The 27,679-nt window shown below is 39.0% G+C and overlaps 1 protein-coding gene across 4 annotated transcripts; it reads left to right on the top strand.

Moving 5' to 3' along the window:
• The first annotated feature begins 904 nt into the window (after positions 1–904).
• Positions 905–27,573, top strand: LOC106937928 (TIAM Rac1 associated GEF 1). Of its 4 annotated transcripts, XM_015019683.1 has the most exons (7): positions 1,152–1,485; positions 1,612–1,673; positions 21,615–21,701; positions 21,789–22,704; positions 24,371–24,830; positions 25,874–26,046; positions 26,972–27,573. In XM_015019683.1, the coding sequence occupies exons 4-7, from the start codon at positions 21,799–21,801 to the stop codon at positions 27,317–27,319; spliced, it is 1,887 nt and encodes a 628-aa protein (XP_014875169.1). In that variant the 5' UTR covers positions 1,152–1,485; positions 1,612–1,673; positions 21,615–21,701; positions 21,789–21,798; the 3' UTR covers positions 27,320–27,573. The 4 variants fall into 4 exon arrangements, with proteins under 4 accessions (XP_014875168.1, XP_014875169.1, XP_014875170.1 ...); XM_015019682.1 differs by lacking the exons at positions 1,152–1,485; positions 1,612–1,673 and adding an exon at positions 905–1,077; XM_015019684.1 differs by lacking the exon at positions 1,612–1,673.
• The last annotated feature ends 106 nt before the right edge of the window (positions 27,574–27,679 follow it).

Below are 27,679 nucleotides of genomic sequence, written 5' to 3'. Positions count from 1 at the left end.
ACTCTGTAGAGTTTAACCTACAAGAGAAAACTGGATCACAAAAGTTAACACAAGCATGAGGAAGACTGGTAACTTTAACACTTTCAAGTAGTAGACCTAATTATGAAAGTTATCATTTCATAGAGGGCTGTATGATATTACATATTAAACAGAAGTTGAGCAGAAAGAAAAAGTGTTTTAGAAAAAAAACTGCACATGCAGTTGAATATCTGCCTTAAAAATACTGTGAAACTAAACACATTTAAAAAAGTTTTTGCAGGCATTCCCACAGGGTGTATTGTTGTTAGAGGCAGTTCTTCAAGAGTTGTTTCCAGGACATTCTCTCATAATCCTCTTAACATGGATATCAATATCAGCATGTGCAGCCTTTTTGCCACTTTTCTTCCCTGACCTTAACTTTACCGATCAAAATTTTCACAGAAATCAAAATAAAAGATATCACTTTGTGGAAAACATCTGTATAAGTTGTGCTTTTTTAAATTGGATTACTGACGTCATTTTAATCTCTGGTAATATTAAGATTTATGGAGATGAACTTGAGCATTATTATATTTTGAAATTGTGATCTACGTTTTGTATAGGCTGCCAGTAATATGGGGTTGTGGTGAATCAGCTTTTCCCCTCTCTTTTGTTATGCTCAGTGTCAAATTTCCTCTTGCATTTATAAAATGAAAAGAAGCTGAAAGGACGCCTACTAATATACATTTGAATCAACCTTTTTTTTTTTTTTTTTTTTTTTTTTTTAAATTATAGCCAGAATTTCTAAAAGCAGAAATGTTGCACTTTCATCTTGAAAAACATTATACCCACACCTAAAGGGACGCAAACAGCAGTAGGTGATTTGCATGGACTGGCATCTGATTGGCTCAAAGAGTAAGTTAGTGGCATTGTCATGATCCAGTTGCGCGCCGTCTCCAAGGGTCGTGGGCTCCGCCTCTCTCAATGATGTGGAAACAACACGCATGGTCCGTGGACGCACACAGACCTTGGAGGAGCGGCGGCGGCGCAGATCAAACCGGCATGAGGGAGAATGGATACTGTAAAAAGGCAGCCATGTCCCAGAGGAGGTGAAGACAGGTACGTCAACATGTGAGCGGGACCGGGACGTATGCTGTCCTTTATTAATGAGGGGGAGGAAAATATAAGCTCGGTGACCGTCCGATCATGCGTCTGCGTGGTCCCATCGCCGCGTGCACGCATGAGCGCGTCACTCAGTCATACAAGTTTACTGGAGGCGAGACGCTGGCGCACTGAAGTGCGATGCGGTGCGGTCCAGTGGGCAAGCCGACAGGATGCGCTTTTTACCCTCAGGGTGCGCAGCGTTTGGCGTCCAATGGGGCCGATCCAGTCACCGTCGGTTGTTTTGGGGGAGCAACAGCGGGCATGTGCCCGAATGGCGAGACACGTCAGGTTTAACGCATCCATGTCCAGACATATGAATTTCAATTCTGCTGCATGATTGGAGAGCGTTTGCTAGAGATGCAGGTAAGGCAGCAGCATTACTTCCGTCCAGGTCCCCAAAACATCTTCTACCTCTCATGATCTATTGCGGTAAAATTCTGGCTTGATCATTTGGCTTTTTTTTTCTTTTTCTTTTTTTTTTTTTTTTAGCGCGTTTCTTGTTGCTTTGCTGTTAACCCGGTGCTGCCCGTATTGAACATTCATAAATACAGGTGAGTCATGTGGAAGGTGGTGCTGTTGCTTTACTCCAGTGACCTTATGGTGTCATGCATTGTTGCAGCGTCACCGCTACAATCCGCTGTTTGCGGTATCCTCTTCTCATTTTTTCTTCTTCTGTATATTACAGAGACGTGCTCCACAACATGTTGTGAGCTATTTCAGCAAAATGCAGTCTAATCATGATATTTGTTCATTGCAAGTCTGTTTAGGACCAGTTTAAATGCATTTCCTGTTACTGCCATGCAGTTCAGTCTGCTAAGAGAAATACAGCTTTTGCACTGAAGACAACCTCACTCTTTGCTGGGGGCCAGTTTCTCTCTCAGCAGCTTGTATTTATGGTGAGCCAACACAAGCATGACCCACAAATTCAGGGTAGTGTTTTAAATCTGCTGCAGAATGCAGTTTCACTCCTCCAGAATTGTGTCTGGTTTAAGAATGCTGTTTTAGTTGCAGCAATACTTGAAAAGTGAATTGAGCTGGTTGTTGCAGCAGTGCCTCTTCTGTCGGCAGTGCTATTCAACTTAAACACTCAAAGTTTAACAGAGGTGACGCATCAGATATTTGCTTATAATTGTTTTGGGGAAGCAACCTGTTCACCAGTTTTATAATGATATGACGTAATATATTTTATGTACTGGCTTTTTAAAGAGTGGAGCCCCTGAGATAGTAATCATCATCCTATACAAATTCTCCATCAGTGCCAGATTTTTATTATAAAGAAAGATACATTTGTAATAGAGTACATTATCAGTGTGTTGGTGACGGAACATCCCTGAATGTTGATCTGTTCAGTGAGATGTTGTAGATTCAGGGACGTCGCTTCTAATGAATTCAAGTTTTCCCTATGGATACATTTCAGTGTTTTAGAGAATTTTAAAATGAGTCCCCCAAGGCTCAATATTTTCATTTTATATTAATAATCTTGGGACTAATAGTTAGTTTTACAGATTACACTATTCTTTACTCTGTTCTGTTCTGAAATATTGACATGTTTCAAACTACTTTTACAGACACAGGAACCCTAAAAAGTGCATTTTAAGCTAACTCAATGTTGTTTTCCATGAATAACTCGCATATTTCAAATACTTTTGATATTTCTACCCTGGTGGGAGATTTTGTCAAGTTAATATGGTCCTACTAATATTTGGTTATTTGGCTAGACTATGAAAACTGAACATTTGGTTAAAAAGCAGAAGGTTAGATCGGGCTTTTGCTTTATGTGCATCTATGCTTTTTACATTTTACCGATTCAAATTGTAGGCCGTTTCTGGTTAAACAAGCAATAATAATACAAAATCGTGGTCTCGGAATTCATGCAAGGTTGAACAAAAACACTCAGCATTTGAAAGTGGAAAAGTGAGCAAGACCCCCCAAGCAGAATGACCTCAGTGTTCAGGGATGTGTCCTAAAGGTGGTAACATGAACCCATCTGTGTGACATGCCTGTTCAGAGAGCTGACCTTCTGTTTGTCCCTATTTGTGTGGTTGAGCAGCAGCCAGTTTTGCTCTTCTCTGGCTTGTGTTCATGCTCTGTAACTCTAAAGGATCTTCAATGTTCGACCAACTGTCTGCTCATGAAAGAATGTCTGCACATTCATATGGTAATTTGTCAGCTTTTCAGACAATCCGTGACTTTGTGCTTCATGTATGTGCTACCGAAACGGTGTTTTCTTGATATGTGCATAATCTAACCCTAGTAAGGGTTCTTGTGAATAATTCATTTTCATCCCACTGGCGCATAACTCTTCTTTCATTTGCAAAGTACATATTAATGACATTCTGATGTTATGTTTAGTGCCAAGTGAATAATAAATAAAGCATACTGTGATAACATTAATTCATTTGAATGTTTTGGTTCTTGTTTCCAGAAGCTTTAGAAGAATATTACTCTTAATATTGTTAACTTGTATTAGGCATTGACTGGCTACACTACAGTCAAACTCTACTTTGCCATGCAGTTACAATTGAACGTGTTTTTAATGTGATGCCAGAGAACATGCACGATTGATCAAAGGTTCCTCTGTTGATATGAAGCATAGAAAGATTCAGCCCTACCTCTCTCCCACCTATTGCTGGCTGACATAAAGGCATCATTTCTTTTACACTCAGTTACAATAGATACCGATTTAGCTATTTAGAAATATTTGAGTTGCACAAAATGCAGATTGTCAAATTTGGAAAATAAATACATTGCACACCAACAGTTACCCACGACAACAAATACGTCACAATTGTTTAAGATGCAACCCAAAGAGCCCAGTTGTTCCTTTTAGATCCTGATTTACATTTCTGTTTTAGACATTTATGTCAATACTTTGCAAATATTAATCTATTGGCCCATGCAAACAATTTGAGCCTTATGAGTATTTTATAATTTTTATTCTCATAGATTTAACAAAAATATTAATATTTGAATTATTCATGTTATTAATCATTCCACGTCAGATTTTTTAAAACCCACTCTATAACGTCTAATATTTTCTAAATAAATGAATTATTTACATCCTCATTACAAACACGCTGCATCAGGGTGCCACTACATTTTGAATGAACTTCTCTGCCTGTTTAAAATCCATTCTTTAAAGACCGGTTACCCCCAATTTTCTTACATGTTTAGCACATGATCACAATTTGTCTAGCTGTGTTTTTGATGACAAACAAGAAAGCTTTCCAATGCTGTTCTGCTTGCATCTAAGCTGTAGTCCGTAACAGAGAAGAGCTCAACCTTCCCCTGTTTTGCCTGACAGGATATCTGTCTTTGTTAGCAAATATCTCAGATGTGCTGCTCTCCTTTGGTCCTCTGCCATCTTTCTGCAGTTTAATAAAAGGAATTATCTACATTCAGTCTTGCGGTGTATGTCAAAGGTTATATGGGTTTGTTTTTTTTTGTTTTTTTTGTGCTTTCACTGCTAAACATTGGAAACCCCCCTTCTTCATAGCACACATATTGCTTAATATAAAGCCTTTATTTTTCTAAGAAGATGTTATCTTGCATCATAGTTTAGTTGATGGAATAGTAATGTGCTGACTGCCAACATTATCTGATAGATGGCTTGGCAAGATTCGTTTCCAGATGCTTTCCAGAGGCCAACAGTTTCCGCGCATCAGCACGACTTTGATGTATGCATTTAATGTTTGCAAAAAAAAAGTTGAGAAAGCAACATACGATCCAAAAGTAGTACTAAAGTAAATGCATCTGCGGCTCTTTGATCTTCCAGCTTGGATGATCATGAATTATTGAGCCAGAAATTATAATCAAAGTGTAAAAAAAAAAAAAGTAGCACGTTCTAGAAAGAAACAGGGATTGAGTTGTGTTTTGAGCTTTAAAGCCAGTTTTAAAGAGCTCTAACAGTATTTTGATAACTTACTGTGGGCTGGTATTCGAAATTAACCGTATATTGGACTGAAGTACCCTTCCCCAAACATTCTCATCTTTCTTTATGGGGATGAATAAATGTTCAGAAATCTCATCACATCTCAGTTTCACCTGTTCTGAAGCTGTGAGCAGAAACACAGGAGCTGCTGTCAAAAATGTGCATGGTGATGGTCTTCAGCTTCACATGGCAGATCCAGTCTTGTAGTTCCAGGATGAATAATGGATACTAAGTGCACAAAACTGCTGAGGCTATGAGTCACTTTGTGGAGACAGGAGTTAGGCTAACTTCCCCGCACCGCAACAGTCAGAAAAACAACTACAGTAAATTCATTCTAAGTACTTTTGTGTTGACCTGGAGCTAAACTGTTATTAAAGTAGCAAACTTAGAATAATTCCTCTTTAGAAGTGGAATCTTCACAGAGATTTTAAGTGTCTATGTGGTGGATTCAAGTGAGCATCAAAGCCAATTGAACTAAACCTGGTGGATATTCTTTCCATCACAAGATCAATGGATTCAATTCACATTCGTTTAGAAACTTTGGCACCAATATTGCTTAACATCTGGTTTACCCACCGCGACATCCTGCTGCAGCAAGAAAACAGAGTTTTTGTACTTCCAAACCTTCGGGGTGAACATTCAGATCTTTATGCTCATCTAATCCTGTCCTTGAAGAATCTATCTCTGACTATGTTAGTGTTCAACTGAAACAGAAAACCTTGTCTTAAAAAAACAACCCGTTTTAACTTGTTTTTGTGGAAAGATGACAGATGACCTACTTGGTTGTCTTTAGTTAAAGAAACTCTGATTATATCAACTTTTTGGAAGACTTAATTAATGTGTTTCATCATATAGGAATGATATTATTAAGTACTGATACATTTAGAGCAATTCAAAACATCCTAATCCAGTCCTGTTCTTACGCTGTGGTCAAGAAATGCTTAATGTAGCTGTTTTCTCCTGTTCACTTAAGGTAAATTATGGGCGGAGCGTTTTGTGTAACTATAGCAGACTAAATAAATCCACTTGCGATGTTGCACTTTAATATATTCAAAGCTTTCCTAATAAGTAACTCTGGAGAGCAGCCACCTATGCTAGTATAGGCTCAGTCTTGTCCAATGAATCTGAGCTTTTTTCTCTCTCTGAACTCTAAATTATTTTCCTCTCCCATACCCTCGTCTTTGATGTTGACTCTTGAGATTCTACTCTCAGCTGGAGACCACTGGATCATCCGCTAATGATCTCTACCCTGCACTGGTTACTTCTTTCATGTCTTGCACAGCACTTACATTTTTCTTTTTTCTTTTTTTTTTCTTCCACATATCAGTTGTGCTGGGTGCTGTTTGGCACAATGGATCATCTCTTTCCTCTGAGGAATATAGGTGTGGAAGAGAAGGATGCGTGCAAAATAACAACACTTGAACCTTCGTTCTCATGGATTTTATTTTCCCCCACCACTTGCAGAACTGAATTGTTGTCCTATCGTTGGCGATGACCTTTAGATTTGTGTAATAATTCTAAAATACATTTTTGCAGGGTTACTGTGACCTTATGAACTGAAATAAAACTTGTTTGTGATCAGCATTGTTTGAATTTACTGCATGGCATTCAAATTAATAGTAAATAATAAAGAATTTGATATCACAACTACATCATTTTGAATAATACTGCATCAAGTGGCCTATGCACAGTTGCTATAATAAAACACTATGGCTATTTATTAACTGACCTTTATCCAAGCTCTTCTGGGCAACTGGGCTGTGATTTAGCCAGTTGGACATGGGCTTTGCTGCCTTTAGATCTAGTGGTATTAACAGCTTTTCCAGAGAAGAAAAAAGTAATAATTTATGTGTCAGATCCCTACACAGTAACCCAAAATGGCATTAAAAAAAAGTCTCAGCAGTCATATTTAGAAATTTGTACGAGACAAAAGAAGCCGTCTCCACCGGAGACAAGAGGTTGCTCATTACTTGGAAATCTGCGTGCTGTCTTACTTTATGAACCAGCACAAGTTAAGATTCATGTAAAATACTTCTGGATGTAAGCGACCTTAATCTAAGAAGAAAAATAACAGTTGAATTATTTAAAACAGTTGGTCTTAGGCTTTCAAACATCCTTTCATATTCCCAATTGTGTATCTTCTGGATATTCTGAATATCTCTGTCATTTTTGCGTTGTTTGAAGGTCATTGCCGTAAACCTTGCCCAGATGCAGCTACATGTACCCTTTTATTATCTGGGACAGAAATCTTAATATAAAGACTGCTTGGCACATGCAAGCTTACAATCGAACCCTTGTGGTTATGTAAAAATGAGATGCATCCTGTAAAAGTTTGTAAAACAGACATTTTCACTTCACCCTTATATTTCACCCTTTCTGTGGAGATTATAAAGATTGATAGATAGAGATTACATCTTGTCCTAGTGGGACCAAGACCACAGCGGACTTCTGTAATTTTAAAACAATGACAGTCTCAAAAGCATTACATTGTATTTTATGAACCTGTAACCCATTGGGATGTTGGTATTGGGTATTGATTTACACACAAGTCAAAGATTTGTTACTTGGGAGTTGCAATTTGAAGGAGGTACGCCCACAATGTTCTTCCTGTTTGAAACACTCCCCGAGAATGGACAATATCAAGTATTTCTAGTCAGAGGAGAGGGATATAAAAGTAAAAAGCAAAAATATTACCTGCTTCTCACAGGAATATCACAAGTGCTGCATGTAAACCATTTTCTTTGTAGTCAGTAAACACCCAGTGTAAAGCTGATGACTATTGTTTATTGTGCTGTTGTTTCAAGATGATAATGTCCCCTTTGGTCTTGGACCGTTCTGTTAAGCTGTTAGCTTCAACCTTGTGGACCAAATATTCTGGGCTTACACTGAATAAAGATGCCAAGAGAGTTACTTACTGTGTGAAAGATATTTATTGTCAGTAATATTTTAACAGAGCTGGACTTTAAAAATTTCCTCGTCCCTTTAAGGAAAATTGATGAAAGAAACAAACACTTAGAGGGAACCTATGTTGACTGTCTGCGTCTATTCATTAGCAATGATGAAAGTGGAAATCATTTTATTTACTTGCCTGCAAATGCATTAAATGATGATTTATTAAAGAGCTTAGCGCATCTGGGTCCTTGGACAGTACCAGTAATGTAAAATATTAAACGTCTGTATTTGTAGCATCACCTGGCAAATTGCTCCAGAGCAATCAGTGCCTTGGATGTTCAGCTACATCAGTTCCTGGCTGAGTGTGGGCTTATTAGCCTTCTGCCAGCAGTGACAAACAGTTTTAAGTTTAGCTGAGCTGGAACCAAGCAATCTACATTTCTGAAATGCCTGTGGTGACGGTCGACAAGGCATCAGCGTTAACCCACATCATTCATGCAATTTTATTCCAATCAATGTTCTGTTTGTTAAAGGAGAGGTGCATAGGGTTGGGTTACAGAATGTATTAATTGACATTTTTCATGCTTTGTCATGTGCTTCCAAGTCCTTTTTAAGATCACAAAGTAGCTATTTTAATGTTTATTAAAAAGTGTGAAAGTATCAATAGGGAACTTTTTGTATAATTTGTATTTTTGAAATATCCTGACCCTAGTTTGGTGGAATCTGGCTCAGAGCTTCATCTCATGTAATCCCTCTCTAAACAAGGCACCTTTGTCTTTATGAGGGCATTTCAGTTATTTTATCAGGGTCACAACCTTCTGAACCACGTGAAGGTTGGCTCAGAATGGGAAGTCAGTCTTAAATTCAAAGCTTGTCCAGAATAACAATATTTTTGCCAAACTGAGATTGACATTTGCATTTGCAACTCTGGTCCACAATCAAATAAATGCTTTATACTTTGTTTACATACGTTTGCTGTGTGAAAACTGCTGGTATCTTCTGATGTTGATTGGGAACAAGTGTCGCATTTAGATAGCACTTCATCCATCTCTAGATGAGACTGCCAAGCCATCTGGAACCTGCTGTCGTTACCATGCCAGGGCACTAGATGGCACTGGGATTTTAGCATGTCGTCGAATCTCGTACGTCCTTTGAACGTTAACGTCGTCCTTCAGCTGTGCGTTCTACGACTGGTCGCTTTCACACCTGCAGAGTACTTCACACTTTCATGTGGGGTGCTACTAAAAAGTTCCACTTGGAGACCTGGTTTCAAAAAGTCCCAGTGTCGGCCTATGGTGACGTGTAACCGAACGGTTCAGTCGCAACCATATGGAAAATATGATTCTTGTTTTTTTCCTTTGTTTCTCCCCAAATAAAAACATACATATTGACTAGATATGTGGTGATTATAGGGGAATATGGTGTCTATGCCCACTTTACTATTGGTTTTATTTCCCCTTCTTGCTAGAAAACAAAAATGGATAATTTTTTTAAAATCAGTTTCCAAAGACACTACAAATTTAAGATGAACACTATGTGAAGAAATGATGAGCCACAGTGGTTTGCCCAGCACAGCCTTAGTCATACCCAGGGCAATAATAACCTGTCCAAAATCAGTTTTTTGGGCTTCGTACTGATTTACTGGAGGTGAAGTACACAGAACCAGATGTGAGCTTCAAATTGACATGGGTGATCTCAGCATTAGCCAGAGAACTCAGACTTTTCAAGTCAGAGTTTTGTCTTGAGAGCTTTCCACTTGACTTATCTTTCAACTTAGAAGTCAAAATTTCCAACTTCTGAGTTTGAACAGAAGACACATAAGCTCATAGCCCTTGTTGTCTTTCCTCCTTGGTTGGAGGTTTCTCACACACACTTGCTCGGGGTATGTTTCACTGCTCAGTGTGCATGCCAAGCTGTTTTCTGGGCACATGATGCAGGCTGCTGTTAAACATGCGATGTGTTGCCCTCACTCTTACATTTCCCCCATCTATTTTTTTCTCTGCTGCGTCCTCTGCAGTTCTATTACCTCAAAAAAAAAAAAAAAAACTGCGTCAGAGCTGACGTGATTACCATACAAGATGTGCTGTGCTCTTCTCATGTAGTCCATTAGGTTGCCTAAATCTTTAGAATTATACATGACAACAGAGTAGTCCTTTTTTCATTTTCCAGAATCAAGTTTTAACGAGCCTACTCTGATCCTTAAAACAGAATGTTAAATCTGGATTACTTTCTTGGGGTGAAACAAAATCTTGAAGTGAAATTTTCAGTATATTTCCTGGCAAAGACAGTCTGTCGCGAAAATACGCCACTCGGTTGCTTTCAACGTGTGGCTTTATCTGGTGACGTAAGTTTAGTCGAATATTATGAATGGGAGAAAGCTTTAAGTTAAGTTAAAGCTTAACACCCTGTTGTATTGTTTAGTCATTTTGAAGTTATAGAGGAAGTAATTTTTTTAATTACCTCATTTCCTTCTATACAGCTTAAGTAGAAAGCATCTAGATTTCTTTCCTTCATTCTTGACATTTTATTTCTCATCCAAAAGGTTTCTTCCGTTTCAAACATGGTTGGAACTAACAAGCTTATAAGCTGTAGTTAAAATGGATTGTTTTTACAATAAAACTGACTATAAACAGCAAGACGCACCAGATCCATTTTGGCATCTGATTCAACCAAAATAAGCAATTAGAACACATTAAAGTTAATGGGGCCTCACAGACCACTAGTGATCCCCTGCGACTGTGTCTCCAAATGTCTGACCAAAATAGCCTCCATGTCTATCTTGGTCAGAACTACGAGGCAATTTTATGACAATGTTATGAGTGAAATGGGAAGTGAGACAAGGTGGAAAAGTAAAACAAGTTCGCTTTGTGGAAAAATACAAACTAAACCTTTTACTAGCAAAAAGGTCATGTACGTACCCATGGTAGAAGCTCTGAAGTACAGAAAATAAATGGAACCGTGAAATGACAATCTTCTTTGAGCTTGTTTGAGACTTTTGAGTTTACTGTCATGCTGGGGGGATTTATGGCACGTACTCTTCTGTGAATACTCAACCCTGCAAGTCCAGTAGTCCGTAGAGGGACTTTTGAGTTGGAGCCTGTGGGTCAGGGAAAAACGGATCAGAACTTGAAGAGTCGAAGGCAAGCAGTGTATCTTGGACTTGTGAGTTGAAGCTGCCATCGTTGCAAATGGGTTGGCCAACAAAATATTAATCCTATAGAATGGGATGTCTTTCAGGCAGATGAATATTTTTGGCCACAAAGTCTAGCTGAACTGATTATTTTTTTAGATGTTCTGAAAAACTAACAAACCTCCAAATTTCTGCATTCAAAAGTCAGCAATTTGTGTAAATATCATGTTTCCTTTAGAGGGAAATTATATATAGAGAGAACAAGAATTCCTGCTGGCAATAGATTTGTAATTTACGGAGATGAAATTATAGAATAAGAGAGGGAGGAGAGTATCAGCTGGAGTGTGTTTGGGGGGGGTGGGTGGCTTAGGGTAATAAAGAGTCACTCCCCTCTTTCCCTCCTCCTGTTTTCCAACTCCTCTGTGCAAATAGCAGTCATTCTGCTGGGAATTCACATCAGAGGATCTTAAACTTAGATAATTTACTTCACTGTTCTCTGTGGCAGAAAGCAAAGAAAAAAAAACACCTGGTTTTACATAACAAGGTAAGTCATTATGTTCGCTGGTTATTGTTGTTTGGCTTTTTGAAACGCTGTTTGTGTTCCAAAAAACACTCTCCACAGGTGATGCATGTTGAGTTTGTGTTGAGTATGCAGGTTAAGGTTTTCAGATGCAAGTTGGTATTTTTTGTTCATGCAGATTCATCCAGCTGCTTTATCACTGTTTTATATTTTTGTTGAATTCGGTTTGCATTTTCCACTTTTCTATGTTGTGACCATATTTTGAGGTCTTAAAAAAATCTCAGCCAGTTTCAAACACTCCTTAAGCGTTCTGGGTGTAAATGGATGTCGTTGTGACACCACAGCTGTTTCTGTTTGGTTGTTCTCACAGACCAAACAGAGGCGCTCACAGCCGAATCGTTGTGTTTTTACAGACGGCGAGCTAAAATTGCGACTGACAAAAGTGTCGCTGGTTAGAGAGGTGTGCTGCGCGTTCCACCCCCTTCTTCACACATACATGGCAATTTGACTCTGTGCCTGGTGTGGTTGCCAGTCGAGAGGCGTATCCACCGTGTATCAGTTACAACCTCCCATTCCTCTTCTGTGCTTTTACACGAGGACCCAATGTGTAAAAAAAAGGTGATTCAGGCCTGGCTTAACGTGCGATGTAGGAAAGGGACCTTCGTTTTCCACCATTTTATACCTGTCGAACTCCAGTGTAAAGCAAAAAAAAAATATTACCTACATTTAATTGCGCTCTATTCCCGACAGGAAAACAAACAATGCAGCCTGTCTTTGTCGTTGCAATGACAAAGCGGTTGCTGGTGCTGGCACTGGTGGTTCTGTGATGCTGGGAAAGACAAATGATGAATTGCAAATGTGAGAGGTGGTCAAAGTCAGAAAGAATCCCCAGAGCACATCCTGGAGGGGGGTAGCTGCAGACTTCATGATGTCCGAGTTCATTTAAAATCAGAGCATTGTGCTTAAAAGGCGCTGCGACTCCTGCGGTGGGGAGAAGGGCGAGAAATGGTCATCTGCTGTCATAGTTATGGTAATGTATGTGCCGTTCAAGGCTCAGCAGGACAGGAGGTCAGATTCTGACGGCCTGGGTTGTAAATCTTAACAGTGCTTCTGAATCAAGTAGAGCAACCTTAATAATGAAACAAATCTTCTCTTTAAAAAGAAAAAAAAAACGCTTTGTACCCAAAAATAATATGCAGAAAATGTAATTAGCTTTTATTCTCGTTCAACAAAATTGTCTCCAGAAAAGGCAAACGTGTGGAGGAGCTTGCTTGCACAGTCTTAAGCTTGGAAAGCCTCTGTACAGTTGAACAAAGGCTATATTGTAGGTTTACAAGCCACAAGCATTTGTCAGGATCATGTGGTCTCTCAGAACTAAGCTTGTAACGCTTTGACCATATGAAGCAGAATGCAGGACCACGGCCACGATGCAGACATCTCTCTCCACTCAATGTAAAAGCCAATGTTATTTCACATGCGCGCATATTTGTTAACATGTAAACACTTATTTTTAGCTTTTAGTTCCTTTATGCTTGCATTAACCTTCATAATGTGCTACGTAACACACAGGGAAGCAGTGACGTCGAGTTTAACTTGGATGTACTAGGGTCCAGCACAAGCAGTTTAGTAAAGAGGACTGTCATAGGAACTGTAAAAAGAGTTGCTGAGAGGAAATTGACTAATTTTCTACCTTGCTTTGTGCAGTCATGTGTGCCGAGATCTTGTTTGTTTCTGCTCTGTGGAACAAGTGCATCACAGCAGAAAGCTGGGAGCTTCAGGCAAGTTATTGTTTGGGTGTGCTGAAGACAACTTCATGGGGTTTAGAAATATAGTTTAAAGATGTTGGACATTGAACATACAGCCTTGATGGCGAGCTGGAGACGTTATGTAGGAATTAAAAGATAACACAATTATTTTTGCACATTCTTATTTTATTTTGGAAAGTTATTTTTGTGTTCAATATATTTATTAATATTTTCACTTTAATTTTAATTTTATTCTTCCAAGGAATAGGAAAGACAAAATATACAAACCACAAACATTAAGACAAAAATGAAAAAGGTTTAGTTTGAATCTACTTTAAAAGCAAACTCTGCTCATGAAAGTTATTTTTGTAATCACTATGAGGTAGGGAACAAACAGACGCATTTTTCCCCCACTGCAGCATCTAACAGGAATAGACTAATTGTGTCTCTAGTTTCTATTTGCAAAACAACCTGGAACATGAATTCCCTGCTCATTAATATTGGAATCATAAATGTGAACATTCATCTTGACGTTGACCCAGTTGTGATTTTGAGTGGAGTGGATACTTATGGTGGTGTATAAAAGGAAACACACTCAGACTGAAGTCATGAATGGTTTTCCTCCATTTACTGACCTGGAATCTGATGTTTGGCTTTTTGGAAATGCCCAAGGGAAGGAAAATATTGTTCCATTGTTTTGATTACACTTTAAGTTTGGACCCTTTGGAAATATTTTGGCATACAAATTTAGGAGATTTTTAGAGATCAAATTATGTTAGCGCAGCTAGCATTGCTAACAATGTAGTCTGTGTACGAGTATTTTAAAGAATGTCCATCCTTACCTTGACTTTGAGATTTAGGAAAAGCTGCCAACATCTCCAAATCTAGCATGTTCCATGACAAAGGTTGAAAACTCAAACTGATAAAACAGTGCAGCTCTTTTCATCCTTCTTGTTATCTATTAGTTTCACTCGCCGTCTTTCGCATCCTGAATTAACCCTATGTTGATGTGACGTAGCTTCTTACTTCTTCAATTATTTTTAAACATCTGAGTCTGAAAAGGGCTCTCAGCGCCTAATGATGAAATATATAAATATTTATTTTATGGAAATCCTGATAAACTCCAGGTAGAAGAAATTCTGAATCTTGCTCTCTCTTTTGGGAACACTGTTATATTTTGAAGTTACGTATTAGTCCTGAGAGATCAGTTTACATCTCAAATCTCACATTTTATGCATCTGGCTCCACTCTCATTAATATTTCCACCCAACGTTTTTCAGACAAAGCCAGTCAGAGTCATTTATGACATAGGGCATTGTTTCACAATATTAATGTCAAAAGGAAAATGGGCCCTTTTTCTTTCCTACATCGTCACCGGTTTCATTCGTCTGATTGGATGTAACTGTGTAACCGTTGTGAGACTGCAGATGTAAATGATTTTTTTTTTTTTTTTTTCTGATTTGCATATGGATATTTGTTTACTGAAAGACAAGATAGTGGACTGTTTATCAAAAATTCCTCTGGCTCCTTCATGATTCAAAAATGCAAATTTCGTCCCCGGCAAAATAATAAACATGAGAAGGTGCTAATATTGGAACCTAATGCTGGTCTGAGGTCTAGTGGTTTATGACTGCTTTCAACTTGCAGCTGTTGAGGTGCTTTGAAAAGCTGTCAATGAGAAACTGTGAGTCTGTGTGTTGGAGTTGGCATTTGGGTAGCAGCTCAGTGGAGAAGAAAGCCTGGAACTGGCACCTCCAATCCTGAAGTGAAATGTTAAATATCAAGACCAGACCATATTACCGTTTCTTCATTACATTTTTGATGTATTTATGAATTCCTGCATTTTTTTTCTTACATTAAGTTTCTATATGAATGATGTTACATATTCTAACGTAAAGTACAAAAATGATCCTTTGCATTGTTTTGACTGAAAATTGTGGAGCTGCAAAACAGAAGAGCTCTAGTTTTAAACTTCTAACTCATTTGCAGAATTACACTTCCTTAATCGGAAAAAAAATCCGATTACTAGTCTTTTTTTTTTAGATTTACGAAACCAGAATGTGGAGTTGTCAAATAAAAATGTCACATTTGCTCTTTTTAAGTACAAAGTAAAACAGCTGAGTGAGCCATCCTGCAATGTGGTGGTTTCATATTTTTGCCAGGGATAGTAGTGACCTCTGCATGCAGGGATGCCCTAGAGGAAACACTGGTAGGGACCAAGATGTCGTTAGGCTTTTTTAACAACAGCTGCAGCTCAGCATCGGACTCCATGTCACTTTAAAGAACACGGGACCTTTTTTTTTTTACACTGCTCTTAAAACCTGCTAACAACCACACTGTCATCTTGCTTTTGAGACCAATGTGGAGGTGTAAAGCGGTTACTTTTTTCCTTCATGAAATGACTTTGTAGTAGTATTGGTTCCAGGCTCTGATGGGCTCGGATGGAAGAACAACACGCGGCGCTTTACACAAACATGTGTACACCGACTTTAACAACTCACACTGTGTTCCTGAAGGTGAAAACAAACTAATTGACAAACAGCAATCGCATAAATTGTCTTGTTGTTCAGTTCCTTCAGCCCAGCGTGTTTGTTTGAAGCAGAACTTTTCTGTTTGGTCTAAAACAGGGGTCTGCAGCCCTTTTTAAGGGGGCACTATGTTTCTATTTATAGGCTGCAAAATAAAGAAAAACATCCAAGTTTTCCAAAAAGAAGACGGAAACAATTGCTTCTTTGAGACGTTATTGGTGGAAAATGACGTTTAAAAAAAAAAGCACAGTTTCCAACCTAATGACAAGAAAAGATGTTCCGATGATGCCATTTGGTTTGGCCTTTTTAAGGGAAAACATTTAAGCAGGTAATGAATATACTTTTCCTTAAGCCTACAGTTCTGTATTTAAAACGTTTTGTATTACTCTGATTCAATATTCTAATCTTAAATGTAATGTTTTGTTGGCTGCAAGCAGAAAATCATCATCATTAATAGAACGAAACGCTTGGAAACATCAGTCTGTAATGAATTAATATAGAATGCATTTCACTAGGAGTTATTAACCTAAATGATATCTCAGAACATTTTGATACTAAGACGTAGTCAAATATACCCTGCAAGTGCAATGTGTCATGCTTTCAAGTTGTTAAAATGTAACAATATGTCCAATAAGACACACAGGTCGTCTTTGTCTCCACTGAAGGATTGATTATTCAGTGAAAACTATCGTGTCTGCATTTTTTATAAACTACAATATGTATAATAGCATTATTGTAATTGTAAATCCTAAAACCTGCAATTAATTTTAAACCAACACGTGGTTTGCTCGATTAATGTACATTTATATGTACAGTATTATCATAATAATATGACATGGGCTTTTAATTTTCAGTTAATGACACCACAGATTTCACCATTGTCAAATCAGGGGGAGAAACGGTGTTAACAGGTTCTGACGGAGGCATTGGAGTAACACACAATGTACAACACAGCCAGACATTCACTGACGCTCCAGATGGCCACTTGTCAGCTTAGTGCACAACACCCCACTGAGCTCAGACCCCACTGGCCCCAACACTGAGCATGCAGCCATCAATAGCCACGAGGATAGCAACTTGTTCTGTCATTATTTTGGACCTTGATAAATAGAAATAATTTGGATGATTCTAATTGGCCTATAACAGGAGACGTTTGGTCCAGTCCATCTTCAGACAGTGAGAAAAAAAGGTGTGCCTTTTATTAAGTGTATGTAAACTTCTGGTTTTGACTGTGTAGTTCTATACTGTAAGTATTACCAGAACTAAAAAAAAAAGAGAAGAAATATAGAAAAAACGAGATTTCAGTTTAAAAAAAAGACAATATAAAATAAAAGGAAGGTGGGAAAATTATTGTCGGAATAGTACTGTTGCGCCTAAACAGTACTAGGATTACAGTTTTATATGCAGATAAACAACGACTGATTGAAGAAAAGCAGTCATAGTGTTGCTATTTGGGTCTTATTCCTGCACACATACGGATGCGAGTTAACTGGAAAATATGATCCGTCTTCAGTGCAGCCCTAATTTGCTGAACCCCTCCCCTGTTCTGTATACCTACCTGTGTTATTATCTTAAGAGCCTGCTGTGTTTAGATTACAGGGTTTTATGTTTCAGCTCGTCACTAGTGAGCCCAGTGCATTCTTTTCAACGGCATAGTTGGTGTCTCTCATCCCTGCAAACATCTTTTTTTTGTTGCCTTTTTATATTACACTTTATTTTTTTATAGGCTTTGTGGCTAAACTATTTAGACCGCATATTTAAAGTTGATGACTTGAAGAATCTTTGTTCACTTTTAGTTGTTGGTAAATCCGTTTTTGCCTCTGGGGGGATTTTCAGAAGATAAAAGTAAGTTGGCTTTGGGTCCCCGAGTGTCTAAGGAACAAAGTTAAATGGGGGTTTTGACAGTTTCCTCTTCCTGTTCCAGCAAGCCTAGGAATTTCTCAGTCGTAAGATGTGCCTTTAAGTGTTGTTTTGCAACAAAAGGACCTTAAATGTACCCTTCACATAGCTTAGACCTGACATAATGACACCCCCTTCCCTCAGGCCATTGTTTAGAAAAATCTTTATTTATAAGGACATTATACAAATCGTGGTGTTACCAGGGGATACATAAAGATAACAATTCCAAATGGAAAACCACAACTATCATGGAAGAGCAGTGTATTTGACTTATGAGGTTAATTAGCAGCGGGGCACATCTTGCTAGATGCATCGATTTACTTAATTATCATTAAGTTTGACCGGATGTTGTTGCAGTTTGCTGGTCTTTAGCGTCCAGTTTTACAAAATGCATTTGAAAAGCACTTCAGCATTGATCCTGGAGAATCGCTATGGATTATAAGGCCAGTCCAAGATAATTCAGACACATCCGTTCTGCAGAGAGAATGATTTCTGTGGACACAGCATTTAAGAGAGTTGGCAATACTCCAAAGTGTGGATGTCCCAGAAAGCTCCCGCTGAAGAAGCGCAGCATCCTGAGAAACTGCAAACAGAAAACCTTAAGGCTGCAGTTCAGACTCAAAACAGCTTTAATTTACATATGGACAGTAAGTACGACATGGAAAAACATCTAACAAATGCAAAATAAGATTTTAACCTGAAGCACAAAAATTTACATAACTAACAGCCATTTACACACTCACACCTGGACACACTTTAGAGGGACCAATTAACCCAACAGTGATGTTTCGTAACTGTGGTAGGAAGTCAGAGTACCCTGGGAGACCGCCTGCATGCACAGGGAGAACATAGAAAATGTTCATGGTTAAATAAAGGTACAGATAAATGTGTATTTTTTTGCCTACCTAAAGGCAGCATATTGCTTTCCTTGTATTCACACCTTCCCAAATAGGTGGTAGCTTTGTAGAATCTCTACTTTCCTAGAAGCGGTTTTGTTGCTGTTATGTAGACACATTAAAAAAAGTCTTGTGGTTGTGTTCCTATTTTTGGATTGTTACAGAAGCAAATTATGAGTCAAGCTATTCTCCGCACCTACACATCCCGCTGAAATGAGAGGCGAATCGCTGCTTACCTCATGTTTAGGAAACTTAAAAGTCCCAGGGCACCAATGAAGCTTTAAGCAAAATCCATAAATGTTCACATGTACTTTGTTTTTCCAAGACAGGGGTAGCAGTTTGTGATGTGACTAAAGGTTGTTTTCTATGGAGAGCATGGTTATGTTGATGAGCCTCTATGAGGATTTATGTCACGTAGCTGAACTGACCCGGATCGGTGTCCATCAGTCCAGTGGCATGATGCTTTCCCTGCACATGCATCAATGTGGAATGATTGACATTCTCACTAGTGGCTACATTTCTTCTGTGCTGTCAAGAAGAGAAACGGCTCTATTCCTGTTTAGTTTGGTTGGCCCTGGCACTGTGGAAACCTTTTTTTTAATTTGGAGTGTTTTTTTTTTTTAATACTGTTGCAACTACACAATTTACACACACAAGTACTGAAGGGGATTGGAAAGTCGGGTTAGAAAAAGTTGGAACAATACTCTACTTGTTTCCTATTGCAGGTTAGTAAGACAGAGAGATATTGTTACCCCAGATTTCTGTTACTTAACTGTTCATGTGCCTTAAAATGGTTACCTTAATTTGTGGATCCAGGCTTAAAAAGCAAAAGCACACATATGTTGCAACTCATGTTGGGTTACAGAGGCAGGCAGGTTCAGTCATGCACAGTTGTTAGGGGTTTTTTTCCAAAAAAAAAAAAAAAAAAGCCTTTATAAAGAACTGTACTATCTTTTTTATAGGAGGATATCTGGGACAGTGATCAGTGACTGTTCTGTTGACATTTGAATAAGTTCTGTTTTCTCATAAATACACTCACTAGTAAGCTACAGTGGACAATAGACTGTACTGTGCCACAAGAAAAACATCTGTGTGCAGTTTGCTGTCCAACTTGTTAGCAAGTGATTAACTCCCGATGCAGCATTAATAGATGAACGATTTGTATAATATCATAAAGTATAATATAATATAATATAATATAATAACATTATATTATGTAATATAATATTATATTATACTATTCCACAGTTTTATAGATCCTCTTTAAGTAGCAGAACCTTCATTAGCAGACACAGATTTAGACTTCAGGCCTAAAATACATTCTTTTTCTCTACACAAGATGACATCTGCAGAACCATTAATTTTTAACATTCAAACAAATAAAATATGAAGAAATTTTAGCAGGAAATGGTACGGCCCTGATGTAGCGCAGAGGGTAATGTTGCAGGCACTTATACTTTGTGTTTGTTCCCGTTTGTTTGTTTTCCTGTGAATTATATAAAAAGAGGAGGATTACATTAATAATCTAAAACATTATCCATTGCAGTGCAAGTCAGTGGTGATCAGAGAACATAATGAAGAGAGAAATGGGCGCAACAAGGTAGAAAAACAAGGTCAGCAAGAGTTTATGTAACACTCCCATCACTGCAAGCTTGAGTGCATGCAGCAGCAGGAGGTTGGGATTTTTTTTTTTTTCCACTTACATGCATCAGCTACACACATGCATACTAAAACACTGCAACCCCTAAAGAGTCCTAAAGCTAGAAAAGGAAACATGAAGGGGGGGATAAGAGCTACATCCCTGGGTAATCTTCACTCCCATCTGCTGATGGTCTCTGGGCTTAAAACGGAGGGAGTTGTCCTGCCTTGAGGACGGAGGATGGAGTCTGAATAAGTGGTCTGGCGAAAACCCTCCTCCTGCTTGCAGTCCCCCTATACAGCAGGGGGTAGCTTCTGAGAACAAATGGTAATTGAACAACACGTTGGTTGACTTCAGCTTTAAATAACTCATGTTCACTCAGCCTGTCACTGCAGTCTGTGGTGCATTTTAAAAGGGGCTGACTCAATCATCATGTAGTCACGGTTTAATAGGAGGTTTTGGCTGGTTAATATAACTAAAACTTGTTCAGAAAGTAAAAGGTTGTTTTAGCTGAGTAAACCAGCTGAAGTTGCATTTGCTTTATGCTATTACACTGCTATTTCCGTCCTGTATTGAAATTAATGTCCCTTTGTTATCTCCTTTAGGAAGTGTAGCAAGTTACATGCATACATCACTTCTTATATTTATATTTTTTTGTCTTCAGTGGCTCAAAGGTGTAATGCAGGATTTTTGCTGACATTTGCGTCAAAACATTATAAGTAAGGCAACTGCTTATCTACAATAGAGTAATTGGGCTTTTGGGGTGAAGCTAATAGCTAGTTTGAGAAGAACCAAAACTAAAACTACCCCTTGAAAACCCTCAAAATGGCACAATTTGTGCATTTTTTTTTAATTTTATGAACCTTTAGACTATTGTGATGGTTGCACTGGGTTGTTATTTACAAAGGACCCAATGGTAATTTAGATGGAGGATGGAGTTTAGAGGTGATGTCCCACCAAAGATCCTTCTTTGTTAAAAGCACTAAGAATTGCTCATGTTCAGCATTTCCTGTCTAAAACTATGGGAAGATAGATAAGTTTAAGAGTAAAAAATTCAATAAAATTAGTGTTTAATTAAATCAACATATTTTGTACTTGACTGGAAACAATTTACCTGGTCTGTTGTCAACGTGTGTTCCTTATAGGAAGGTCACTAGTGACAAACTGCCTCCTATCTTCTTTTCCCGAACTACAATTCTTTTAATTAGTTTTGTATACTTTGTAATTTCTTGTAATGTTGCCATTGATTCTTTACTGAAATAAAATAAAGAATGCTTTCTTGAAAAACAAACTTGAATTTGTATTTTTTTAGGGTTTTGTGGACCTGACAGCTGCTGAGGTCTCAAGTTGTCTGAAGATTCGGTGACAAGATGCCAGAAAAATCATTGAAGTTCTGCAGGTATGCCAAAAATGCTGAACAGTTTCCATGTCTGTTGGTTTGATTTGTAAATGGAGCACAAAATAAATGTATCTGTTTTCCATTTAGACTCTAAATCATGGGGAACACTGAGAGCCAAAACGGGGAACATGCCCTCTACAGTACTGGACGTGGCTATTTGTCACGGAAGCACATGTCTCGGTCTCTCCGCATTTCCAATAAACAGTCCAGGCGTTCTCGGCATGCTTCGTCGGGGAAAATGGAGCACAGAAACTCTGAGACGAGCACTCGGTCAAGTAGCACCCCCAGCATCCCACAATCCTTAGCTGACAATGGGTTGGAACCCTTCAATGAAACAAACAACTTCCCTGACTTTGGAAGCCCCATTTGGGTGGATCGTGTGGCAATGAGTTTGCGCCCTATATCCTTTCATAATGATCTGGCCAATCCCTCAGTGCATATGAATACAATGCACATAACCCTACCTGGTCCCACTGCGGAAGAGACGCAGGATGAGGAAGTGTACACAAATGAGGTTAAATATATTCAGCAGACCTTAGAGTGCTCCAAAGAGACAATCAGCTTCAAAAAGAGATCGAAATCTGCAGACACCTGGCGAGATGACAGCCTAGAATTTTCCCTGTCTGATGTCAGTCAAGATAATTTAACCAGCACTGAGGAGATCATCGACATGGCTAATGAGAGAGACTTCCCTGACTGTGAAGGCCACATGCAGTTCAGCCCAACAGACTCCGCCGACAGAGCAAACTCGCTGGATGAACTGTACAGTGATACCAGCCCTGCCTCCAGAACCCACGGCCGCTATGCCAAGTGGCATGACACCAACAGGTCCGTGGGAGAGGGAGAGGATGGTAAGAGGCTGTCACCGTCAGAGGAGGATGGGACTTCATACGGCGCGTACACTCTTCCCTGCCGACGTTCCCACTGCCTGTCTGAAGGCCTGAGCAACCTCCAAGCCACAATGTGCAAGAGTATGCAGGGCCGGAGGGCGCAGACCATACAGGTGAGATCTTTGCTTTATCTGTGAGTTCACCTTTCACATCTCTAATAATATTTGGCGTATCATTTCTGAAATGCGACATGGATTCAGGAAAAATGAAACAGCAACAGCTGTTCATAACAGGATAAGCTTAGGTAAACACACCAAGGTGTTGTCACATAAAGGTATTTACACAAAATGTAACATGACCTTTACATTTCCTAGAATGGAAAAGACACATCTGTTCCTTTAGCATATTTAATATTACAGTTGTAAATGACTACTTAAGCAAAAATATAAAATAAACCACATCTGTCTATATTCTTTATTCTTTTGGACCACAAAGGTCCAAAAAGAATCTTAATGATCCCAAAAGAGTCAACAGTGAAACTTTCCCATAGGCACATCTCCTGTGATGGTGGCAATTTTCAGAAAAACAACAAAGTAGTGACTGTCAAAAGTGGCGGTGGTAGTGTAATGGTCTGGGGCTACTTTGCTTCTTCAGAGTCCATTCGACCTGCCGTAATTGTAGGGTTTGTCATCTAGTAGCTCAATGATCCGATCCACCAAGCCCACCTCTGAATGAATAAACAAAATCCCAATGAACGTTTTTAGAGTGCCATAGTCATATTGAAATATTGTGCATGAACCTTCAGCTCATGCCATGAAGAATAGTTGGACCAAATTCCTCCACAGTGACGTAAAAGAATACCAGTCTCAGATACTTGATGACAGTTGTAGCTGCTAAAGGATGTTACTATGTACAGGAGATAGTTACTGGGATCAAGTTAATAAGGATACATTTTTAGCCTAATCAATTAAATAATTTTAAAATTGCATTTCTGGTTATCTTTGGTATCAAAATTTTGTTTTATCTAAAATAAATGTGAGAAATTAAGATAGCTAAGATCTCTAACAAAATAAGCACTTTGCCATAATTTGCTAATTAATGCAAAGGAAAAACTGTAAATGACCTCAGTCATAGTCAAGACAACACATGGCATTATTTTACTTTTGATGATTATTAATAATCCTCGTTGTCTCTGAGAATTTCTTGTATTGAACCCAACCCATAAAGTTTCTGCATTTCACCTCTGATGAAACCATGTTTTTTTTGGTTTTTTTCCTGGGAAAGGAGACTGGAGAGAAGAGAGGGAGTGAGTGCAGATTTAGTCACTGTGTTAGAAATGCCCGGGGCCTTTGTTATGATAATGAGGGGAGGCCTGTGCAAGAGTGTAACAGTAAAACGTGTGTGGTGGCCCCTGTCATGACAGGGCACCGTCAACCTTGTTGAATGGAGCTCCAGCGCGCATGATTAGGTCATGTGACCAGATGGAGATACCAGGCTCTGTGTATCCCCTTTTATCTCCCAGGAGCCTTTGGCCCTGTGAGGAGGAGAGTGCAGACCTTGTGGTGCCACAGGGAGGGCAGGCCGTGTTCATGCAGAAGAATCCTTGCTGTTCATTAATTTTAATCAGAATCTCAGCATTAGACATTCTAGATCCATCTTTAGCTTATAGTAGTCTAGGATTTTTTAAAACTTGCTTGCTTTTCAGGAATAGCTCTATCATGTATCTGGAGATATCACTGAGTTGTCATTCATGATTTATCATCGTTTCCTGGCTGTGCTCCTGGTGATGAAGAAAAGGCGGTTGCCATGCCGTCTCACCTGCCTCGTTTCATCTTCCAGGATGTCACGGCCGGAGACGGCAGTGAATATGAAGACAGCGGGATCGACGGGGTGATGGTGGAGGCAGTGCACCAACCTCGACGCTACAAGACGATGTCGGCGTCCTTCTCCGTCTGTTCCATGCACGGGCGGAACGTGTTTGTTGGCAGCGACAGCGGCAGCAGCAGTGGCGGCGGTGGCGCCAGCGAGGGCGTGCAGGGTGTGTACGAGAACTTCCGTCAAGAACTACAAATGAGTTCCTGCCAAACGGAGAGCTTGGAGGAAGCGGGCTCCGCACTTAGCGATGAGCAGAGCACCATGAGCTCCGCCTACCAGTCCGATCTGTTGCTAAGCGTCGTCCAGGGGATGGTCCGTAAAGCTGGAAAACTTGCTGTAAAGAACTTCCTTGTGCACAAAAAGAACAAGAAAGTTGAATCTGCCACAAGACGCAAGTGGAAGACTTACTGGGTTTCCCTAAAAGGTAAGTTCCAACACAGTACAACATTGGCATCACACATTACTAAATAACTCTAAAATTATAACCAAGACCACATGGTTTACCTTTTTATTCTCAATGTCAGACATTGAATCAGTACACATTTTTCCTGTCTTAGATTTGAATTTCTAAAATTATTTCTGTTTATTTGTCTATTTGTTTGAATAGCTTAAAGCTGCCTGAATTGGGTCAAATGTTCTGGGTATCTTTCAATGAGTTTCTCACACCAGTTTCATAGAATTTTAGTAATGGTGAGATTTCGTAGGCCACCTTGTTTACACTCACACAACTTTTCAGCTATAATCACAAATTGTTTGCACTTGTCACCCCTGAGACTTGCCAGCTTTCTCTTTATTCTTCCCAATGTACAAAAGGTTGCTATGGCCAAACTCTAAAAGTAGTTTTGAGCAGAACACAAGATGCGACTCCAAATATAAAGATCTTGGTCCCTGAGTGTCTTTGCAAACTGTACTTTTGGAGTGAAAATGGCTTCTTAGTTGCTGAATGGCCCTTCAGCCAGCATCTTTATGAATCCTTTAGCCTTTGTTCTGCGATTGAAATGCACATTTTTGACATCCATTTCCTTGCCACAGAACCCGTCTTCCTAACTGAACAATGTGATGGTTAGACATTGTCCTTTTTAATTGTGCTTAATTGTTTGAAGAGGTAAAAGTAGCACATCCAGGCATGTAGAAATTGTAGCCAAGCTGCACCTTCCTTTTTATATACTGTATGTAAACTTCTGGTTTAAACTGTATATTAACAATGACATGTTTGACTTAAAACCTTTGCATACCTTGGTGCATCATGGGAATAGCAATTCATATAATCTTGTGCTTTTACTGTTGTGTTGCTTGACAATATTTTAAAATAAAAATCATGGCCTTGTCCAAGTCAGCACTGCTGCACTTCTTAATCTTGGCCACTGGAGAGCAGAAGTAAATTGCTGAAGCGATTTAGGCTTTCATGGAAAATGAAGACTGAAACCAGCAAGTATGCTTCTTAAAAAAGATGTTTTGGTTTTCCAGGATGCACTCTCTTCTTTTATGAAACCGATGGCCGGTCGGGGATTGACAACAACAGTATTCCCAAGCACGCCATATGGGTGGAGAACAGTATCGTCCAGGCTGTGCCAGAGCACCCCAAAAAGGACTTTGTGTTCTGCCTCAGTAATTCCTTGGGGGATGCATACCTTTTCCAGGTAAAAAAATAAATAAATAAAAATGTTTCAGTGTCACCAGGTGGCCATTGAAAAATGAAGGTTCAACATATTTAAATAATTCTTGTTTCCATTAAAATCAAAGTCTGAGCTTTACTGTAGAAGATTTTAAAAGGAATGTCTATCAAAGCAATAAATAAGTATTCAACACAAACTTCCAATTGTTTTACTATAATTTTGTTTGAGAGACCAAAGTTTTGAAAAGTAATCCATTCTTTTGAATTCAGCCACCACCCAGGAACATGCTTCAATCTAAATTGTCCTCTGACTGTACGTAGGTTCATTATCCAGCTGATAGATGAACGTCCTCCCCATTCTCAAGTATTTTGCAGCCTTGATAAAGTTTTTTTTTTTTTTTTTTTTTTCCAGGTTTGTCTGTATTTAGCTCCATCCATATTTTCATCAAATCTGTGTCTTGGCTGCTTCTATGATTAATGCTCTTCTTACGCAGAATTTCAGTTTAATTAAGACAACTGACATCATATTAGGTTTGCAGTTGTGCCATTCTCTTCAGTCATTGACTCTGAAAGGAACTGTGATCTGTGAGATTTGAAAGTTCGGGACATTGTTCCTGATCCGTCTGCTGTGTTTCATCATGCCGCTGGTTAACTATTACTGTCTAACAAACATCTGAGGATGGTAACAGAAATGATATATTTGGACAAAGAGTAAATGCACACACTTTCAAGAGGCAAACTGGTGGTTTTATCTTTTTTTTTTAAACGTATAGTTTCACTTACAGTTTACACATTTGCTCGACTGATGCGCTAAAGTTTGATTTATCATAAAATCAAACTTCATGGTTGTAATGTGACTAAAAATAAATAAAAGGAACACGAATGATTTTGCAAGAAATTGCATGTCGACGCGTTTAACCTCCAAACTTCTTCTTTCTGCCTCCATGAAGACTTGCAGCCAGACAGAGCTAGAAAACTGGATCACCGCCATCCACTCGGCATGCGCCACCGCCGTCGCTCGCCAGCATCACAGAGAGGACACCGTTAGGCTGCTGCGTGCTGAGATCAAGAAGCTGGAGCAGAAGATCGACATGGATGAAAAGATGAAAAAGATGGGAGAGATGCAACTGTCTGCTGTCACTGACACCAAGAAGAGGAAGACAATCCTGGATCAAGTAGGTTTCATAACCCTCGCTGATACGCCCCTCACTCTGCCGGCGTGCTGGGTGTTTATCCCATCGGCTGATGTGTTGAACTTTCTGCTCTCCAATCCTTCATTATATCGAGGTCAAGCTTGAACAATCAGTTTACTTTGAGATTCTTAGCTGTTAATTGCATGACAGTTTCCGCTTGAAATATTATTTGTTAATTTTGATGATGGCAAAAAAAGATGGAAGTATTATTTAAAGTATGGAACAATGAAATTTACCCCCTTTTTGTTATTTTCCATGTGAAACAAGTGTTTCCAAAAGAGCTAACTTTATATTTACCATGCTATCATTTGGCTTTAACTGAGTTAAACTCAGTGTTAGAGTTGCAATACATCCAAATTAACAGGCTCATTATTAAAAATGCAAAATATGCTTTGACTCACTTATATTGCTTTTGAAATATCTAAAAGTAGAACAGGTTTATTTTATTGATGTTAATGTATGTTG

This window comes from Poecilia latipinna, unplaced genomic scaffold (assembly GCF_001443285.1).
Source record: "Poecilia latipinna isolate Pla-1442-1.1 unplaced genomic scaffold, P_latipinna-1.0 Scaffold2468, whole genome shotgun sequence".
In the NCBI taxonomy this organism is placed as follows: domain Eukaryota; kingdom Metazoa; phylum Chordata; class Actinopteri; order Cyprinodontiformes; family Poeciliidae; genus Poecilia; species Poecilia latipinna.
The sequence above is the reverse complement of the archived record's forward strand: the minus strand, read 5'-3'. Positions and strand labels throughout refer to the sequence as shown.

Bases quoted from the DNA above. Each gene is read 5' to 3' on its own strand.
- LOC106937928 (XM_015019682.1), top strand. From the start codon at position 21,799: ATGGGGAACACTGAGAGCCAAAACGGGGAACATGCCCTCTACAGTACT. The intron at 22,705-24,370 runs GTGAGATCTTTG...TTCATCTTCCAG, and splicing joins GGAGGGCGCAGACCATACAG to GATGTCACGGCCGGAGACGG. The intron at 24,831-25,873 runs GTAAGTTCCAAC...TTGGTTTTCCAG, and splicing joins TTACTGGGTTTCCCTAAAAG to GATGCACTCTCTTCTTTTAT.